General features: G+C 42.9%; 2 protein-coding genes across 2 annotated transcripts in view; both read left to right on the top strand.

Annotated features, from left to right (window-relative positions):
- The window catches only part of PLAU (plasminogen activator, urokinase), a 420354-nt gene that overhangs the window by 241463 nt on the left and 160201 nt on the right, over positions 1–18690 (top strand). The gene's annotated exons all lie outside the window — the stretch shown is intronic.
- Positions 13158–13969, top strand: LRRC18 (leucine rich repeat containing 18). Its single transcript, XM_075288376.1, has one exon. The coding sequence runs from the start codon at positions 13158–13160 to the stop codon at positions 13953–13955; it is 798 nt and encodes a 265-aa protein (XP_075144477.1). The 3' UTR covers positions 13956–13969.

Below are 18690 nucleotides of genomic sequence, written 5' to 3'. Positions count from 1 at the left end.
CAGGAGCTGACCTGTACGGGTGAGAGCCGGGAGCCTCACTGCTATATTACCATTACGGCTAGTCTATGACCAGCTGTAATAGTAATATACAGAATGTCCCATAGACGGCAATACAGTTGTATTGCCGTCTATGGGACTTGCAATCAAATGACTGCAGGTTCAACCCCCCTGAGGGGGGGGAATAAAATAGTAAAAAAAAAAAAAAAGTTTTAAAAATATATAATAAAAAAATGAAATAAGTAAAAGTTCTAAATCACCTCCTTTCCCTAGAATATATATAACAGTAGAAAATCATATGTCAAACACATACACATTACCGTATTTTTCAGACTATAAGACGCACTTTTTTTTCCCCTAAATTTTGGGATAAAAGAAGGGTGCGTCTTATAGTCTGAATGTGGTGCCTGGCATCCGCTGTAATAGAGAGGCGGAAGCCGGCAAGTGATAGACGCCGGGGCCTGAGACATCGCTGCGCTCCTCTGCCCTGCATGAAGCCAGCAGCGGCAGGGGCGATGCTATTCCGCTCCTCCGTCCCCCCGCCGCTGGCTTCAGGCAGGGCAGAGGAGCGATGTCTCAGGCCCCGGCACCTGTGCCAGCGTCTATCCCTCCCCGGCATCCGCCTCTCTAGTACAGCGGATGCCGGGTCAGTATCGGTGGCCCCTTCTCCCCCGGGGCCGGTCCCCACCGGCCCCGTACCTTTGAAGTTGCAGGCCGGCTCCTGCGCGGCGATATCGCAGGAGCCGACCTGTTCGGGTGACAGCTGGGAGCCTAATGAGGCTCCCAGGCCTGTCACTGCTATATTAGTATTGTGGCTGGGTCTGTGACCAGCCGTAATACTAATATACAGAATGTCCCATAGACGGCAATACACTTGTATTGCCGTCTATGGGACTTGCAATCAAGTGACCGCAGGTTCAAGCCCCCGGGGGGGAATAAAATAGTAAAAAAAAAAAAAAAAGCTTTAAAAATATATAATAAAAATATGAAATAAATAAAAGTTCTAAATCACCTCCTGTTTTTTTTTCAATACAAGGTGATCTAAGAAATAGACATTCCCCAAAATGGTATAACTAAAAAGTACATCTGGCCCCGCAAAAAAAAAAACACTCTATGCATCCCCGTACAGCTGCAGGGTCACCTGTCAATGTGGCCTTGCAGCTGTTGCAAAACTACAACTCCCATATATTAAATATTTAACCATTTTTTGCTTCAACATTTTTTTTCCCTATTTTCCTCCTCTAAAACCTAGGTGTGTCTTATAATCCAGTGCGTTTTATAGTCTGAAAAATACGGTACTTTGTTTATATACTAACTCCAAACTCCACTTTCGAATAGCACGCACCCATAGGAATGAATGGACATGTCGGCCGCTTCCATTCATTCCTATGGGTGCGTGCTATTCGAAATGGGCGTTTCAAATAGTACTCGCTCATCTCTACCAAACAAATCTCTTCTGCTTGTTGCCTGTCCTTAGCAGTGGTTTTCTAGCAGCTATTTTACCATGAAGGCCTGCTGCACAAAGTCTCCTCTTAACAGCTGTTGTAGAGATGAGTCTGCTGCTAGAACTGTGTGGCATTGACCTGGTCTCTAATCTGAGTTGCTGTTAACCTGCGATTTCTGAGACTGGTGACTCGCATGAACTTCTCCTCCGCAGCAGAGGTGACTCTTGTTGGGGATTTATTCAAAATTGAATGCACACTGAACCAGCATGGCTACCACAGCATCTTGCAGCGGCATGCTATTCCATCCAGTTTGCGTTTAGTTGGACCATCATTTATTTTTCAATAGGACAATGACCCCAAACACACCTCCAGCCTGTGTAAGGGCTATCTGACCAAGAAGGAGAGAGTGATGGGGTGCTATGCCAGATGACCTGGCCTCCACAGTCACCAGACCTGAACCCAATCGAGATGGTTTGGGGTGAGCTGGACCGCAGAGTGAAGGCAAAAGGGCCAACAAGTGCTAAGCTGTTATGGTCTGGGAATCCCTGACCACGGACTGGCCCCTGACTGATAATTTCTCAATCCAGTAAAGGAAAAACATATATAAAAAACAATAATAAGTATGAGCAGTTTGGACTTCTAGTGTGGATACTCCTACACCCTGCCTCGCACAACTAGAAGTAGCCGTGGGCCCGACTAACTTGCCTGAATGGGCACCAACACAGCCGGAGAAGTAGCTAACCTACAAAGGGAAATATAGCCCCTGTCTAGCTTCACGTTTACGAAGGAGAGGCAGATATAGAACAAGCCCCCCCACGGATGTCCAGACTTGGACTAACGGTGAACATGAGAACACAAAAGCATAGGGAGAAAATTAACGTGAAACACAGAATAACTGAACTAAGCAAGGGATAGGAAAAAACAGAACCGAGTATCACACACCCAAAAAACCCCTACCAAAAAAATTCCAAACCTCCAAACAGAAAAATACCTAGGGCTCGCTGCGCCCGGAACACTATGTCTGGATAGGAGCTCAATACTTAACGAACCAGTCCTGTGTGAACAGGAGCAAGATACTGGATGGGCCAGGATGCGGATGGTAGCAGCTTCAGACAACCTTCAGACCATTACTGGAGCACAGGAACAGAAGTTTAAGACCGGCATCAGATAGCATGTACAACAGCCTTATATAGCCAAGAGAAGGCCTCGCCCATGGTCTGTCAAGTATTCAGCACTGCAGAGAACTTAACCCCTTCCGAGGCCAAGACACACCAGGCACTGATCCACCAGGCAACTCACCACGTGATCCACACCCGAGTGCCAGAGCAGAAACATCATGTCTGGTGTGAACATTCCCCTGCCGTGCATCAGGTGATTCACACGCTGAATGCCGTCCGGACACTCTGCGCCTGAACCGAACAGGCTGAGACTGCTGAGACCGGGTCATAACATAAGCATCCCTGGGAACTCCTTCAAGACTGTTGGAAGACCGTTTCCAGTGACTACCTCTTGAAGCTCATCAAGAGAATGCCAAGAGTGTTCAAAGCAGGAATCAAAGCAAAAGGGTTTGAATGGGTTTGAAAGGTGTCCAGCCGTGAGCAGCAGTGAGCGTTTTATGCTCTCCGCCGCAAAACTGTTTTTTTTTTAAAATCGGACACAGAGTCAGACATGCAGTACTCTGTGTCCGATTAAAAAAAAAACGGTTTGCGGCGGAGAGCATAAAACACTCACCGCCGCTCACGGCCGGACCCCGTCTGACAGATTTTCGTCTTCTGCATGCAGAAGATGGAAACCACAGAACGGAGATCGAACGCTAGTGTGAACCTAGAGTATAAGACATATTTTCAGTTGTTTCACACTTTTTTGTTATTCCAGTGAGCGCCCTCTATTGGTTTGCAACAATGAGGCAGCAACTGTCTTCCTAATTACATCATGGAAGGCGGATTTGCATATTCTTCCCATAGTTCCTTGCAAAGTGGAGTGCTAAAGGCTTAACAAGTCTCCACACACCTATATGGTGGTCTCTCCCTAAGGAGTGACAATATCCCCCGAACCCTGTCTAAGCCTCTCACCTCTACCAGGTTATAGTCCTCTCTACATCGGGCTGATGAGATCCAACCAGATCGAAACAGCTGTCCTCGATTGAGACTATAACCTGGTAATAATCCCAGCGTCATTGCTAAACAAAGGCCTCTTGGAAGGTCGGGCATGAGGCTAAAGGGAGCAGCCATTATTGGGTTATTTCACTGGAATCCTGTCTTAAGAAAGGCTTGCACATTCCAGTGAGCGCCCTCTATTGGTTTGCAACAATGAGGCAGCAACTGTCTTCCTAATTACATCATGGAAGGCGGATTTGCATATTCTTCCCATAGTTCCTTGCAAAGTGGAGTGCTAAAGGCTTAACAAGTCTCCACACACCTATATGGTGGTCTCTCCCTAAGGAGTGACAATATCCCCCGAACCCTGTCTAAGCCTCTCACCTCTACCAGGTTATAGTCCTCTCTACATCGGGCTGATGAGATCCAACCAGATCGAAACAGCTGTCCTCGATTGAGAGACTATAACCTGGTAATAATCCCAGCGTCATTGCTAAACAAAGGCCTCTTGGAAGGTCGGGCATGAGGCTAAAGGGAGCAGCCATTATTGGGTTATTTCACTGGAATCCTGTCTTAAGACAGGCTTGCACATTCCAGTGAGCGCCCTCTATTGGTTTGCAACAATGAGGCAGCAACTGTCTTCCTAATTACATCATGGAAGGCGGATTTGCATATTCTTCCCATAGTTACTTTTTTGTTAAGTATATAATTCCACATGTGTTACTTGTTTTGATACCTTCAGTGCGAATCTATAATTTTCATAGTCATGAAAATACAGAAAACTCTTTGAATGAGAAGGTGTGTCCAAACTTTTGGTCTGTACTGTATATGGTAATATCCTAGACCACGTGACATCTGGGACATTACCATATAGGCCTGAAGAAACAAAACACAAAGCATAAAAGGAGAACACACATATGTAAAAAGATGCATATATCCCCTATACTTATTGTAGGCCCTAAAAAAATATGTCCTTATCAAGCAACCAATAACAAACAACAAAATAGGTAAGTATGACATCTGGTATACATATACTAAGACAAAAATGCACACAGTATAATAATTTATAAATTCACCAAATTTTATTCATAATATACAAAATATAGAGAAAAATTGGACAGTATCAAGGAAGAAATGTATAAATACAGAAAACTGGGTGAGGTGAAATGCCAGCTGAAATACAGTCCCTGTATGTACTGCTAGTTTCCTTATATAATTAGTTAAGTACTAGGGCACGTATAACTATAGTATAGCCTCACATCATAATACTAAGAAGACTTTATAGGTAAGTATTAGTTATCCACATATATGGTACGACAGCATATCAACTAAAGTCAAGGACTAGTGCACTCATCCATACCAACAAGACCATGCAGATACTTACCCATAACAGAGGTATAAAGCAGACCACCAGGGACAGGCACTCACCACACAGAACCCGACGTGTGTTTCGGCACAAAGCCTTCGTCAGGAGGGGACTGTATTTCAGCTGGCATTTCACCTCACCCAGTTTTTTGTATTTGTATATTTCTTCCTTGATACTGTCCAATTTTTCTCTATATTTTGTATATTATGAATAAAATTTGGTGAATTTATAAATTATTATACTGTGTGCATTTTTGTCTTAGTATATGTATACCAGATGTCATACTTACCTACTTTGTTGTTTGTTCATATAGGCCTGAAGCCTGCTACGATTAACATCAGATCCCGGAGAGGCGAGTAGCAGTGTTTATTATGTTCCCTCATCTCCCCTGGGGCTCCGATATTATACTTGTGGTCTGAAAAGACCCCTGAATATAATAATAGTTCATGGGTGTGCAACTGTGGGGTATAATAGAGCTTGAAGGGTCCACTGTGGCCCCTGTAACCTCTATTATGCCCCACAGCGGCCCCCCTGCAACCTCTATTATGCCCCACAGTCTATTGTGCCACTGTGGGGCATAATATAGGCTGCACGGGCCGCTGTGGGATATATATTATATATATAGGGGTTGGGTGCGTGGAGAAGTGAGGAGTCAGAGATGTCTCTGTTTCGAACTTCAGAGTCAAATCACAGCTGGAAGAAGTGGTCATGGCGGTCCAAAGGGAAGAGACGTGAAATGTGGGGAGACGTCTCCTGTGAGTATTACTGCACAAAATATTAAATTTTATTTTATTGTAACGTTACTGCTAGCACCCCCAAAAGTACCCCCCGATCTTTTGATCGTCTGCCTCAGGCAGCAGAGAGGCTAGGTTCACCACTGCCCACTGTGGACATCCATGTACAATTATTATACTCTGAAGTCTTTTCAGACCCAAGAGCATAATAATCGGAGACCCAAGGGAGGGATACCAACATAAAAAACAATGTTACTTACCTAACTCTGGCTCCCCTGCAGTCCTCAGTGGCATCGGCCTTCTTTAATGACATCCGGGACGTCACATGACACAGCACATCACATCACCGGGCCCTGCGTCTCGGGTCATGTGACGTCAGGGAGCGTCCAGAAGTAGGCCCGAACCTGCCCGGATTGTGGAAAGGTAAGTAACATGGTTTTTTATGTTCTCTTACCTTTCCTGGGCCTCCAATCATCATACTTGGGTGTCTGAAAAGACCCCTGAGTATAATAATGATGTCTGTGGTGCCCGTGGCGTCACTTACCGATCCCAGTCATTTCCAGGATTGGTAAGTAAATAGGGCCTGTTACCGGCTGGAGTAATTCCAGCCGGTAAAGGGAAAAAAAAACGCAGCGGTAGCGGCTGTCGCCAGGCCCCTAATGTCCTAGGCCCTGTGGCAGCCGCTACGCCTGCTACCCCTGTAGTTACGCCACTGCATTATGGGCAAGAGTGTCCTGGCCTCAATGTACTTCCAATATATCTTTGATCCTTACAATGCTGTCAGATCTATTCAGAATGACCTGTGATCAGGACAGGACACTCGGTTATAATGTGGGCATCAGACATGTTCATATGAAGCTGCACTTGGCTGTTTAAATAAGTTTTATGGCCTTGATTTCCTTTTCCTCCCATACAGACAAAGACTTTACCACCATTTTGCATGGCTTCATGTTTAGCCTATACTGACACAGATACATTATCATTACACTGTGTTGGAGCAGCAACGGAGGAGTCAGAAAGGATCTGTACAATCTGTTATCATTGTTCATTACTTTATTGGGTCCGTAACAGATATGCCAGATCTGACATTAAGCACAGAGTGTTTTAAAAGTCCAAGGCACCTTCCCTGCAGATGCTAGATCCTAGAGGGTTATAGGATCTTTTAGATCCTAGAGGGTTATAGAGACTTTTAGATCCTAGAGGGTTATAGAGACTTTTAGATCCTAGAGGGTTATAGGGTATTTTAGGTCCTAGAGGGTTATAGAGACTTTTAGATCCTAGAGGGTTATAGGGTCTTTTAGATCCTAGAGGGTTATAGGCTCTTTTAGTTCCTAGAGGGTTATAGGGTCTTTTAGATCCTAGGAGGTTATAGGGTCTTTTAGATCCTAGAAGGTTATAGGGTCTTTTAGATCCTAGAGGGTTATAGGGTCTTTTAGATCCTAGAGGATTATAGGGTCTTTTAGATCCTAGAGGGTTATAGGGTCTTTTAGATCCTAGAGGGTTATAGGGTCTTTTAGATCCTAGAAGGTTATAGGGTCTTTTAGATCCTAGAAGGTTATAGGGTCTTTTAGATCCTAGAAGGTTATAGGGTCTTTTAGATCCTAGAGGGTTATAGGGTCTTTTAGATCCTAGAGGATTATAGGGTCTTTTAGATCCTAGAGGGTTATAGGGTCTTTTAGATCCTAGAGGGTTATAGGGTCTTTTAGATCCTAGAGGGTTATAGGGTCTTTTAGATCCTAGATGGTTATAGGGTCTTTTAGATCCTAGAGGGTTATAGGGTCTTTTACATCCTAGAGGGTTATAGGGTCTTTTAAAGGTATGAGGGGAATCACATGGCCATTGAATCCTCATATATAAGGTCAATTCTGTTGACACCAGAAGAAAACACATACACATTACATTTTCCACTCTATTTTTGTAAAATAAAAATATTTTCCTTTCACAACTCTAGGAAAGCTGGGTAACATTCTGATGGTGCCCATGCCACTTACATTTCCCCCAAAACAGTTCTTACTATTTTTGCCAATCCTCTTAGTCCTTGGATTACATTTGGATTTGGGCAATATTTTACATAAACATTTGTAAGACAAAACAGGAGTAGATGAAACCCAGGGGAATATAATGCATAGATTTACATTTCTAAAATCTGAACACTAAAATGAAATGTTACATCATGTATGTTAAAAAAAACATTCTATAACAGGAAGTCACAGCAATTCAGATCGCTTGGGGATTCCAGGTCTAATGTGTTTGCATTGACGCTGTGTGTGTTACCTTTATTGCTTCTTAACTACAATGTTTATAGCAACAGAGTGGCAGAAACAGCAAAGAAGCCAGAGAAAGAATCCGAGAGAGCACAGAGGAAGCATCAAAGCCATAGTCATCTTCTGGTAGGTCCTTAATATAAAGGAATGTTAATATTGTGATTTAGCTACAATGATGTAAAGTGTACACACAGTATAGTAAATGTTAAGAGTATGTGTACGTGTGGCAATATTTTGTTCAGAAATTTTTAAACATAGAAACCAGTTCCAGTTATCTGAATGCGGTTATTTTGGAGATTTTGCAACCAGTATATATATATATATATGAAATAGTTATAGAAATAACTACAAAATAAATCTGGCCTGTGTAAACATATCCTTAGGGTGCAATGGGCAGGCAAAAGATTGTTTGATGTATGCATAAGTTATGGAACATTAATGCCCTTGGTTGCGAGTATTATTAGTTGTATGAAAACCTTTGTATAATTTGTGTATACCACTATTTTTCTTGGTTTTAGGCTGGATTCACACACAGCTTTTTGTATCCTATCTGCAGTGTATTTATTGACTTTTTTATTTACTAGATTTTAATTGAATATATAAAACAATTTCCTGCAAAGTAGATGACCTATACATTACTGGACATTTATCATGCCTAGTACCACAGAATTCTGGTGTAAAATGTCACAATGTAGAGTTTTCTACTTTTTGAAATTATTTTCACAAAACTTTTGTGAGATTTTGTGATTTGTACACCTTGTCGCTCCCCTTTCGAGGAGTAAGTCTTATTAGACTTTCTAGCTGCCCGTAAACCAGTTTTTCAAACCTGACAAAAAGTCACAATAAGGCTAAGGCCCCACGGGACGATTCACAACTTTAGGATGGGTCAATTTTCATATCTTTTTTCTGCCAAAAATTTTGGCACATATTTTAGCTTTGTAAACCATGCCTCTTTTCCTGATAGACCACACATACTTGTCTTGTCGAATGTGAAACATTTCATATTTTGTTATATTCATTTCATGAAAATGCCAAAAATGTAGGGACAGCCACAATAGTAATAGTGGTCCAGTGAATGTGCATGCTTACAGTTATGTTAAATTACATTTGCCAACAAATCTGCTTGTAGGGCTGGAGCCCTACATGGCATGAGTTTAGGGCTAGGGCAGAATCGCTGCAGAAAAAATGCAACATTCTACAATATCTGCAAACGGGATGGGATTCTAGTGAATCCCATACATACATTTCAGAAAAATTTGCCCTGCGATTTCCAAAACCACTATGGTATTGGAAATGGCAGCATATCAATTATACCTACGGAAATGCCGCGGTTTCCCTATAGGTATAATGGAATCAGAAAGCCTGCAGAGGAAACCTCTGAGCACTTTCTTTGAAAAAAGGCTGCATGAAAAACCTTGATGCATTGCCGCGGCTGTTCTCGGGCAATGAAGTCAACTCCCCCTCTTCTCCGTGAGGCTCATTTTCATACTCGTAAAAACAATTTTACAGTCATCCTGGTCATTCCTAATCTACCTATCCAAAGTATGCTTGGAATTGTCTTCGTAGAATAGTTTATCTTGGCTGCTGTAGGTGATAGACTCCCTTTTAAAGGTATGTTTACAATGCAAAATTTGGAAAGGAATTTGAGATGGACTGTACACTGGACACTGAGTCTATTGTGTTTCTATCTTGCATATATCTAAAATATTAATAGATTATGCAAAAAGCATAATGTGAGGTTTCTGGGTTCCGATATAAAATCTATACCTGATCCCATCATTGCATGCTGACATATCTTTAGGACTTGCTAACATTGTGATCAGTGGGGTCTGACATGTGGGTCTAGGTCGCACTAGATTGTATCAGTTGGATTACTACTAAGTTTACTATATTTGTATGGGCAATGATAGTGGCTAGCACAATTTTATAATGATTATTGTCGCTGAACAATTGCATTGACGCTGATAAAGTGCAGGGCTGATGGTTGAAGGTTGTCATGGTAATTAGTCAGTGACAGGCGTCAGCTGCTAGATACTACCGGCTCTATCACCATTCACCATCGCCAGGGTTGGACAGGTCTATGGCAGCAGGTACAGTAAGTTCAGTCCACAATGGATAGTTTTCTCATGAACTGATCTCATCCATCTATATTTAGTATTTGCTTCACACAAGATGAGCAGAATACTATTGTTAATATCCCTTGGCGGCCTAGACACTAAGAATAGCTTCTCTAGCTGCCAAGGCCAAGATGAAGACCTTGTGTCTGGCACTACCCAAGAGAGTTACCCATACTTGTATCCAAAGGCTCCCATATGTGAACAGCTGTGTATTCCCCTATGTAAAGCATCACAGTGTCTATACAGTAAGCGTCTTTCTTTTATTGTGTCTATGCGTGTAGCTAGTTTCCATTGTTGTATGTATCTGTAATGAACTTGCTCCTGTTATTGTACCTATCTCTCTATGCACTAAGCTTGCTTCTATTAAGGTATACATGCAGTAATCTTATGTCTCTTATCCAATCTATGCTCTCATTTTGGTTATGTTACCTTATGCAAAAGAAGGCAGCGGATCCTGGACCTACCTTGCTAACAAATGATAATTGGCTATGTTGCGGCTCTCCCACAGCTACATTAAAATCCACTCATATGAATGCGGCTAGTCACATGACTGATTTTTTGGGTCCATTTTAATGCATAGTCAAAAAATAGGTCATGTCAAATCTATAAGGGAACAATGAAAACAGGTGTCCTTCGGATGTAAAATGGCTGTAAAAAATTGTTGATTTTCAAAAAGTGATGCTTTATTTGTAAAAGCAATAAAACGTCATAAAATCCTATATAAATATAATATCGTCATAATCATAATGGCCCACTGGACAAACCTGCTATGTCATTTCTAATGCACCGTAAATGCCGTAAAATCAAAATGCAAAAAATTATGATAGAATTATGGGTTATTTCAAATGGCCTGCCAAAAAACATAAGTTAAAGCTAATCAAGACATTATATGTTCCACAAAATGGTGGCAATTGAAAGTACAACTTGTCACACAAAGAGTAAGGCATCATAAAGCTATTTCAACAGAAAAATAAAAAAGTTATGAATTTTTAAAAGATGGTAGGAAATATGAAAATAAAAACACTGAGCATTAACGTACAAACTACCTTGTGTCGTTAAGGGGTTAAGGAGATCTGTTTCCTTCAGTACATTTTAAGCTGCTTTCCTTTTCCTTATCTTCAATTCAATTGATTTTAGTTCTATTTGTTTCCATATTCAGCCCACACGTTTTTTTCCATATATGTTAATGAAGGTCAGGGAGTACAGGGGGTGTTCCCCCGTGCTCTGAGCACAGTATCATCATACCCCTGAATACCGCCTCCTGGGTCGTTGCATCACGCCTCCTTCATGCATATGAGTTGTCACTATCTTCGCTGCACGTACTCCCACCAATTCACAAGGACTGCACAGATCCACGGATGATTTATCACAATTTTTTTTTATTCTAGAAAACCACCAATTAACCACACAACACGTTTCAGGGACTTAGATGCTCCTTTATCATGTGTGGATCACGCTAAAACAAAATGACATCATAGATACCTTTAGATGCAGCTAAATAAAATATCCAGATTATTTAGTGAATTGGTTGAGTACATGCACTATCTTCACTCCCTCAGATTGGTGGTACACAGTGACAGCAGTTATCCTCTAAACTACTTTGAGTTCCATTGTTGCCTATTAAGTTGGTTGTGTTAACCCCCAAAAAGTGAATACACTATTACAAAATGGTAATACACTATGCACTGCTTGATGCTTTTGCTCTTCTTTTGTGTGCACTATCTTCACTGTGTAAGCAGCCTCCCACTGTCCTCAGTGGGATTGAAATTCTATGCATGCACTGTTGGCTCAGCCGCTTCGAGTTCGGTCCAAGCCTACAGCATATGCTCCGTCAGGCATCTTTATTCTATTCCTACACAAGCGCACTGCGCAGGCTTGGTATGTTCGTGTAGTTCTAAGCAGTGGTGTAACTAGGAATGGCGGGGCCCCGTGGTAAACTTTTGACATGGGGCCTTCCCCCCCGACTGACACCGAAGACCTCGACCGACTCCTCCTACGCATTCCTGCACGTTCTATTATGCCCCATAGTGGCCCCTGCACACAATATTATCCCCCATAGTGGCCTCTGCACACAGTATTATCCCCAAAGTGGCTCCTGCACATAGTATTATCCCCCATAGTGGCCCCTGCACACAGTATTATACCCCATAGTGGCCCCTGCACACAGTATTATGTCCCACTGTGGACACCCATAAACAATTATTATACTCTGTGGCCTTTTCAGACCCCAGAGTATAATAATCAGAGACCCGGGGGAATAAAACCATAATAAACTACTGTTACTTACCTGTCCCCTGGCTCCTACGCTGCCTTCTCCGCTGCCGTCCTTCTTCAATGACGTCGGACGTCACATGACCCGGGACGCAGGCCGGGTTCATCTGACGTCAAAGACGTGAGAAAGGACGTCAGGAAGGAGGCCTGGCAGGATCGTGGAGAGGTAAGTAACAGTGTTTTTTATGTTTCTTACCTCTCGGGGGTCCGAAAAGACTCCCGAGTATAATGATAGCAGCGGTAGCGGCTGTCACCGGGCCCCTAATGTCCCGGGCTCTGTGGCAGCTGCCTCTGCCGCTATGGCGGTAGTTATGCCACTGGTTCTAAGCAGTACTGAGATACCGAGCATGCTCAATACTCCTTAGAATAAAGATGGCTGGAGGAGCATGCGTTATAGGCTCGGCCCCAACCTGAAGTGGCTAAGTCGATAGTGCATGCGTGGGATTTGGATCCCATTGAAGACAGCATCGGCTGCTTATACCCCACTCACATTTCGCTACGTGGGGGGGGGGGGGCATTTGAAGCTAGACTCTTCTGCCTTGGAATCCCCAATGGATGGATCAGAGATCTCATCCTTTAAGATGTTTAAATAAGACTCAAAATACATCTATTCAGTTTGGCGTTTGAGGGCAAATAATACCCTTATTATACATTGGATACTGCAGAATACTATGCTGTTAATCACTGGACTGCGAGTCTGTTGCGAGAAAAGCGCATTACAAATGTTGGTTGTTATTACATTTTTACTGTATCTGAAACGTAACCTGCAACCTGTTGGTTTTAAATATTTCTAAAATAATTTGGGGGATTTCTCTTGTCACTGTATTAAACCTGATGTAATTCAATATATTATTTTATTTAAGGAAAATGGTAAAAGGCAAAGGAAAAGTCAAGGGGAAGAAAATCACCCTGAAAACGGCCAAGAATTCCATCCGCATCTTGTTCGATGGGAAGCGAAGACTGGATCTTTCTAAGATGGGAATTGCTGCTTTACCCAAATGCTTGCTGAAACTATCTGACATAGAAGAGTTGGACCTCAGTAGAAATTTTATACGCAAGATTCCTGATTGGATACAGCGTTTTCAGAATCTACGATGGCTTGATGTACACACCAATCAGATAGAAAAAATTCCAGTCTCCATAGGTCAGTTACAAAACCTCTTATATCTAAATGTTTGCAACAACAAATTGACTGCAAATGGTATCCCTGTGGAATTGAGCCAACTCAAAAATTTGCGTCAACTTAACCTGGGACTTAACAGGATCGATATGCTGTCAACTACATTAGGGAATCTAAAAGAGCTTAAGGAAGTGTGTGTGTTTGATAACCAACTTACTTCAGTGCCTTCCAGCATACTCAATCTGCCTAAACTGAAGAAAATTAACACCAAGAGAAACCCCATCCAAGATACAGAAGAAAAAACAGAGGAAGAACAAGAAACCATCCAGAGAGTTAAATGTCTTCATCTTGTGAATGAGAAGGATCTGTGTAGTCCTTGTCTTGCAAAGTGCCAGATGGAAAAGAGTAAGCTGATGAAGTTAAAAAATCTTATGAATTCTGCAATGAGAAATCCTTTCTCCATCAACCTTGTTTCTCCAAACTCTACAGCCAAGGAGACAATGATAAATGGAGGTGAATGGGAACAAAAACGAGATATACAATAAAAGTGTAGGAATAAATAAAGGGGAAAGGCAATGAATGCTAAATTGTAATTAGACCAACAACATAAATGTACACAGCATTAATAAAGGAAGCAGAAGCTTAAGAAAGTGAATAAAAGGTTAGCTTTGTTCCTTTATACATTCCTTAGTTTTTCTTTGCCATTAGGCTACAACTTCAGAATGACATGAACAATGACAGCTGTCAAGCATTCAAAGATAGTCATTGTCCTGTAACATCTCAGTAATGTAAAGGAATGGGGTTGCAATTGCAATGCTGACACTGAGTCACAAAATAAACCTAACAGTGCCTAGTGTGGCGGTCACCCCAATCTTGTGATCACAATGCGACCCCATTAACTTACATTAGTTGCAGATTTTGTAACACAGCGATCTTTGGATTCTTGATGTCTGTTGTGACCAGTGTTGCGGTGATGAGGTCAAATATCTATGCAATGAGCTCCCTTTCTGATCATACCATGTGATTTCAACATTTTTCTAACAATTTGTTTTAATAAATCTTTCTGAATCAACAAACAGTAAAATGTATTGAGTTGTCCAGAACCAAATTAAAGGAGTTATCCAGGATTTTATTTTTACATCCTATCCTTAGAGTGGACAGAGTTGCCATAGACAAGTGTAAGTGAGATATGCCTTGAATACCGCTCTTATGTTTCAATCCTGTAGCATGGTTTAAATAAATCAATCAATGAATAATAAAATATTCTTTTACTGCCAAAGAAGCAGTGCCGGGTCATCAATCTATTGTTATATTTCTTTTTGTACTTTAGAGATCCATGTGGCACGTGTAGGCCCAGAAGGTGAGCCAACAATCAGTTCCTCCTATTGGTAAGCCTCTCCCAAGGGATGCAGCATGCGTCTGCTCAGCAAGCTATTTCAGTCCAAGCAGCACTATTTTAGACTCCGCTTCCTCACAGGCGAGCCTCCGGCTGAACCAGCGTTAATTTGCTAGGCTCGTCTTTGCTAGTTGGGAGAGCTGTCAGCTTGCGGTTATGAGGGAGCTTACTTTTTAGCAGCAAGTGCTGTGCAGTTAACTCACACGGATCCCATAGACTATAATGGGGTCCGTACGCTTTAACTGCACAGGGCTCCTCCTAAACACTCTCCTCCTGCTATTCGTGGACTTGGTGACTCTCCTTTAGTCGAATAGTGGTTTCCCCTGAAACGAGCATTTTTTCCCATAGACTATAATGGGATTCGATATTCGATCGAGTAGTCGAATATTTAGGCTCTACTCGAAACGAATATCGAATCTTGAATATTTCACTGTTCGATCATCTCTAGTGCTTAATAAAAATACTTGAAAGGACTCCTGATGTCCCATAATCCTTGCCAACATCTCAGATCAGCAGGCACAAATAAACTGTATATCTTCATGATCAATCTCAAAAAATTTGTAGCCAGAATCCTCTGTGTTGCAGCCCTCTCTCCCCCTCCCTGGAACATATTACCGTACTGATCAGATCTCATCCTTGAATAGTTTTAAATTTAGTCTGGCATTTGAAGGCAAATAATCCCTGCACTGTACATAGAATACTACAATATACTGCTTAGTTAACCACAGATCTGTGCTATGAGTCTTTTGTGAGATAAGTGCATTACAAATGTTTGGTGTTGTACTGGCTACTATCAGTTTACCCATAGCTATGTCTGTTGCTATAGCTTTAACATTACTGAGGCTGTGTTTGTATTAGAGAGCTAGAAAGGGACTAGTTAGAATCCTAGGAGTCCTCATACTGTCAATCACAACATTTTAAAGCAAATTATTTGGTGTTCAGAATGAATCGGTTCGGACCAAACCCCAACTTTTGTTCTGAACCAACAAACCCAATTCTATTCTCGAAAGGCTCTCTACTGTTAAAGTAGGCACAAACTCACCTCCTAGGAGCTTACCTTCCTCCATATTGCTTATCACGGCATATTTATAAGTTGAAGGTTTTGTGGAACCGATAGTATACAGCGTACAAGGGAAGAATTGTGATGGCTTCAATCATAACAGCCAAAAAAAATAACTATATTCCAACATTAGTTTCTATAGATTGAAACGTAGCCTAAGGCTAAGGTCTCCAGGTAATGGAGCACTAACACTTCAGAAAAAAAAAGGTTTTTTTTCTGCAGAATCTTTCATTGAGCATTTTCTGTGTTTTTCTCTGCATTTTGTTGTTCTCCTATTAAATCTATGGCTAAAACATTTGCAAATCCACATCTAAAATGAACATTCTGTGTTTTTCATATATTTTAAAAATGCAGCTTTTCCACAGCTCTATTTCACCACAATATGTGGAAGAGATTAATCAAATTCACTTTGCCTGTAGTGTAAGTTGCAGCGGTTTTTAATGGTGCGTTTCCACAATGTGGGGCCTTATCTTGTGTTTCTCATTCAGTCGTGCGATGTTGCTCATGTGATTTGGCATATCCTACTAATATTATAAAGGTGAAAGTATGTGTGTTTGGATGTTTGTGTGTTTGTTTGTGTGTTTGGATGTTTGGCTGTTTGTTCCTCAATCACACCTACGAATGGATTTGTCTGAAAATGCGCACATACATACCTTGGGTCCCGGGTTGAACGATAGGCTACATGGAATTCCCGTACACCACCACAATTCACTCCCGTGCCCGGTGCTTCTCACGGTTCAATTCGCTGCAGGACCTGGCACGCTGTAGGACCTGGGATGACGTCATCCCAGCCCTTTCACCTGATTGGGTGCCGCTTCTCTATGTGGGCGGAGTTATCGTCTGGCCGCCGTCCACACCAACATGGTGTCTCTGAGAGGTCCGGAGTGTCCTACACAAGGGCCTCTACTCTGGGGCAGCAACAAGTTCATACACTACCCCACCTGTGTGGCGTCTCCACGGGACCGCAGTACTATGCCGCGGCCGGACATGGGGTCGCCTGCGCCGCGCTTTGGAATGCTGGTTCGGCCAGCTGTCCCGCAGCGTCTGCCATCTATGAACACTACAAGTCGGAACATTGGTGCACGGGAAGCCCAGGGTGTGGTGAGGACAGGGCCACAGGTTGGTAGGGGGAAAGGGGACACACGGTCGTCAGGGTCTGGTGGGGGGAAAAGGGGGCACGGGGTAGGTAAGACGGGGAAAGGGGGCATGGGGTAGGAGGAAGGAGTGACCACATGGGGAAGCGGGTAGGGACAAAGGGGGGTGGTGGGCGCCAGGAGGGAGACCTGGTAAAGAGTTCCAGCGGGCTGCAGGGTGGGGGGGCACGGGGTAGGTAAGACGGGGGAAGGGGGCATGGGGTAGGGGGAAAAAGGGGGCACGGAGTAGGTAACATGGGAGAAGGGGGCATGGGGTTAGGGGGGAAGGGGGCACATTCCTGGGGGGAAAAGGAGCACGGGGTAGGAGGAAGGAGTGACCACATGGGGAAGCAGGTAGGGAGAAAGGGCAGTGGTGGGCGCCAGGAGGGAGAGGAGGTAAACCGTTCTAGCGGGCCGCAGGGTAGGCCCTGAGGGTCCATGGACCCACAGGTGTAGGAAGGGCCCGCTGCGGACACAAGGCAAAGGAACAAGCCTGCGCACCGCTCCAGGTGGGTCCTGCATGGGGTCGGGGTTCCGCGGATGAAGTCGCAAGTAAAAGCTAGTACTGTATAATTTCCACACACAATTTTTGTGGTGCTCTCTGTACTTACTGCTCTCTTGAATTTGCATAGCTGTTATTGTTTAATATTCTTAGTATTTAATATTCATATTAAATTATTTATAATGTGAGGAATCATTCTTTCTAGATAAGTGGATTGTGCTATCAAACTGAATTCACTTTGTATCATCTCTAAGGGGTGTTGTCTATGCAATCTCACTGATATTCACTCTTTAGCTTCTGTACAGGGATGTGGACTTCACTGGAGAGAGACTGTTAGGTTACTACTTCCTCAGGTCATCCTGGTGTTGGTAGCAGCTAATCCCTTTGGCTGACACCAGTACACAGGGCACATGGGGTCAGACACAAGAATTGTCAACTTCAAGCAACTGGTCAGGGCAGGCAGCAAGGGTTCAGAGGTCAGGTGCAAAAAAAAGGTTGCACATGAGTAACAGGTTTAGTAGGTTTAGTAACAACAGACAGGAACAGTATCACGAGCAAGCCAAGAGTCAATAGACAGGTCAGACAAGCCTATCTAACAGGCACACCTTTCAACAAATTTAGCAAGCTACGACCTTACAGCTCTGGAGCCAAGCACTGGGCTGAAAGCACTTATTCAATTATAAGGCCAAAAGGGATTGGCTGAGGACACAATTATTGGTTGCTTGGTAGCCCTTCAAGATGCAGAGACAGTCAGTCAGGAGAAGTCAGGTGGGCCAGAGTGGTGTTACTGGATCCTGCTTCTAGGAGGTACAGGATTATGGCAGCAGCGCACGAAGCTACAAACTCTACAAGACTACACACAATACAATAGAACATCTTTCATTGACAATAGCACCTTACAGGGACTATACACAAGGTAGCTATTGGCTCACTGCCATAGAAACATACCGGAGTACAGTAGATTGGATAAGCATGTGTATTTCAATAAACTTAGCCAAGTCCAATTGTGTTATAGTGTGTCTATGCTCTTATTGAAAGACCTGGCTGTCGTGGTGAATTGTCTCTATCCATGCTATGTGCTCTATCCAGTTAGATAGTTTTCACACCTCTGCTGCTCTAAGTATTCAGCCTTACACACAAACACTGAGGAAGAGATACCATGATCTATATCCCTCACTTTTTATCTATC

Source organism: Leptodactylus fuscus, chromosome 10, assembly GCF_031893055.1.
Source record: "Leptodactylus fuscus isolate aLepFus1 chromosome 10, aLepFus1.hap2, whole genome shotgun sequence".
Lineage (NCBI taxonomy): Eukaryota > Metazoa > Chordata > Amphibia > Anura > Leptodactylidae > Leptodactylus > Leptodactylus fuscus.
The sequence above is the reverse complement of the archived record's forward strand: the minus strand, read 5'-3'. Positions and strand labels throughout refer to the sequence as shown.

Coding starts and splice junctions, on each gene's coding strand:
- LRRC18 (XM_075288376.1), top strand. CDS start 13,158: ATGGTAAAAGGCAAAGGAAAAGTCAAGGGGAAGAAAATCACCCTGAAA.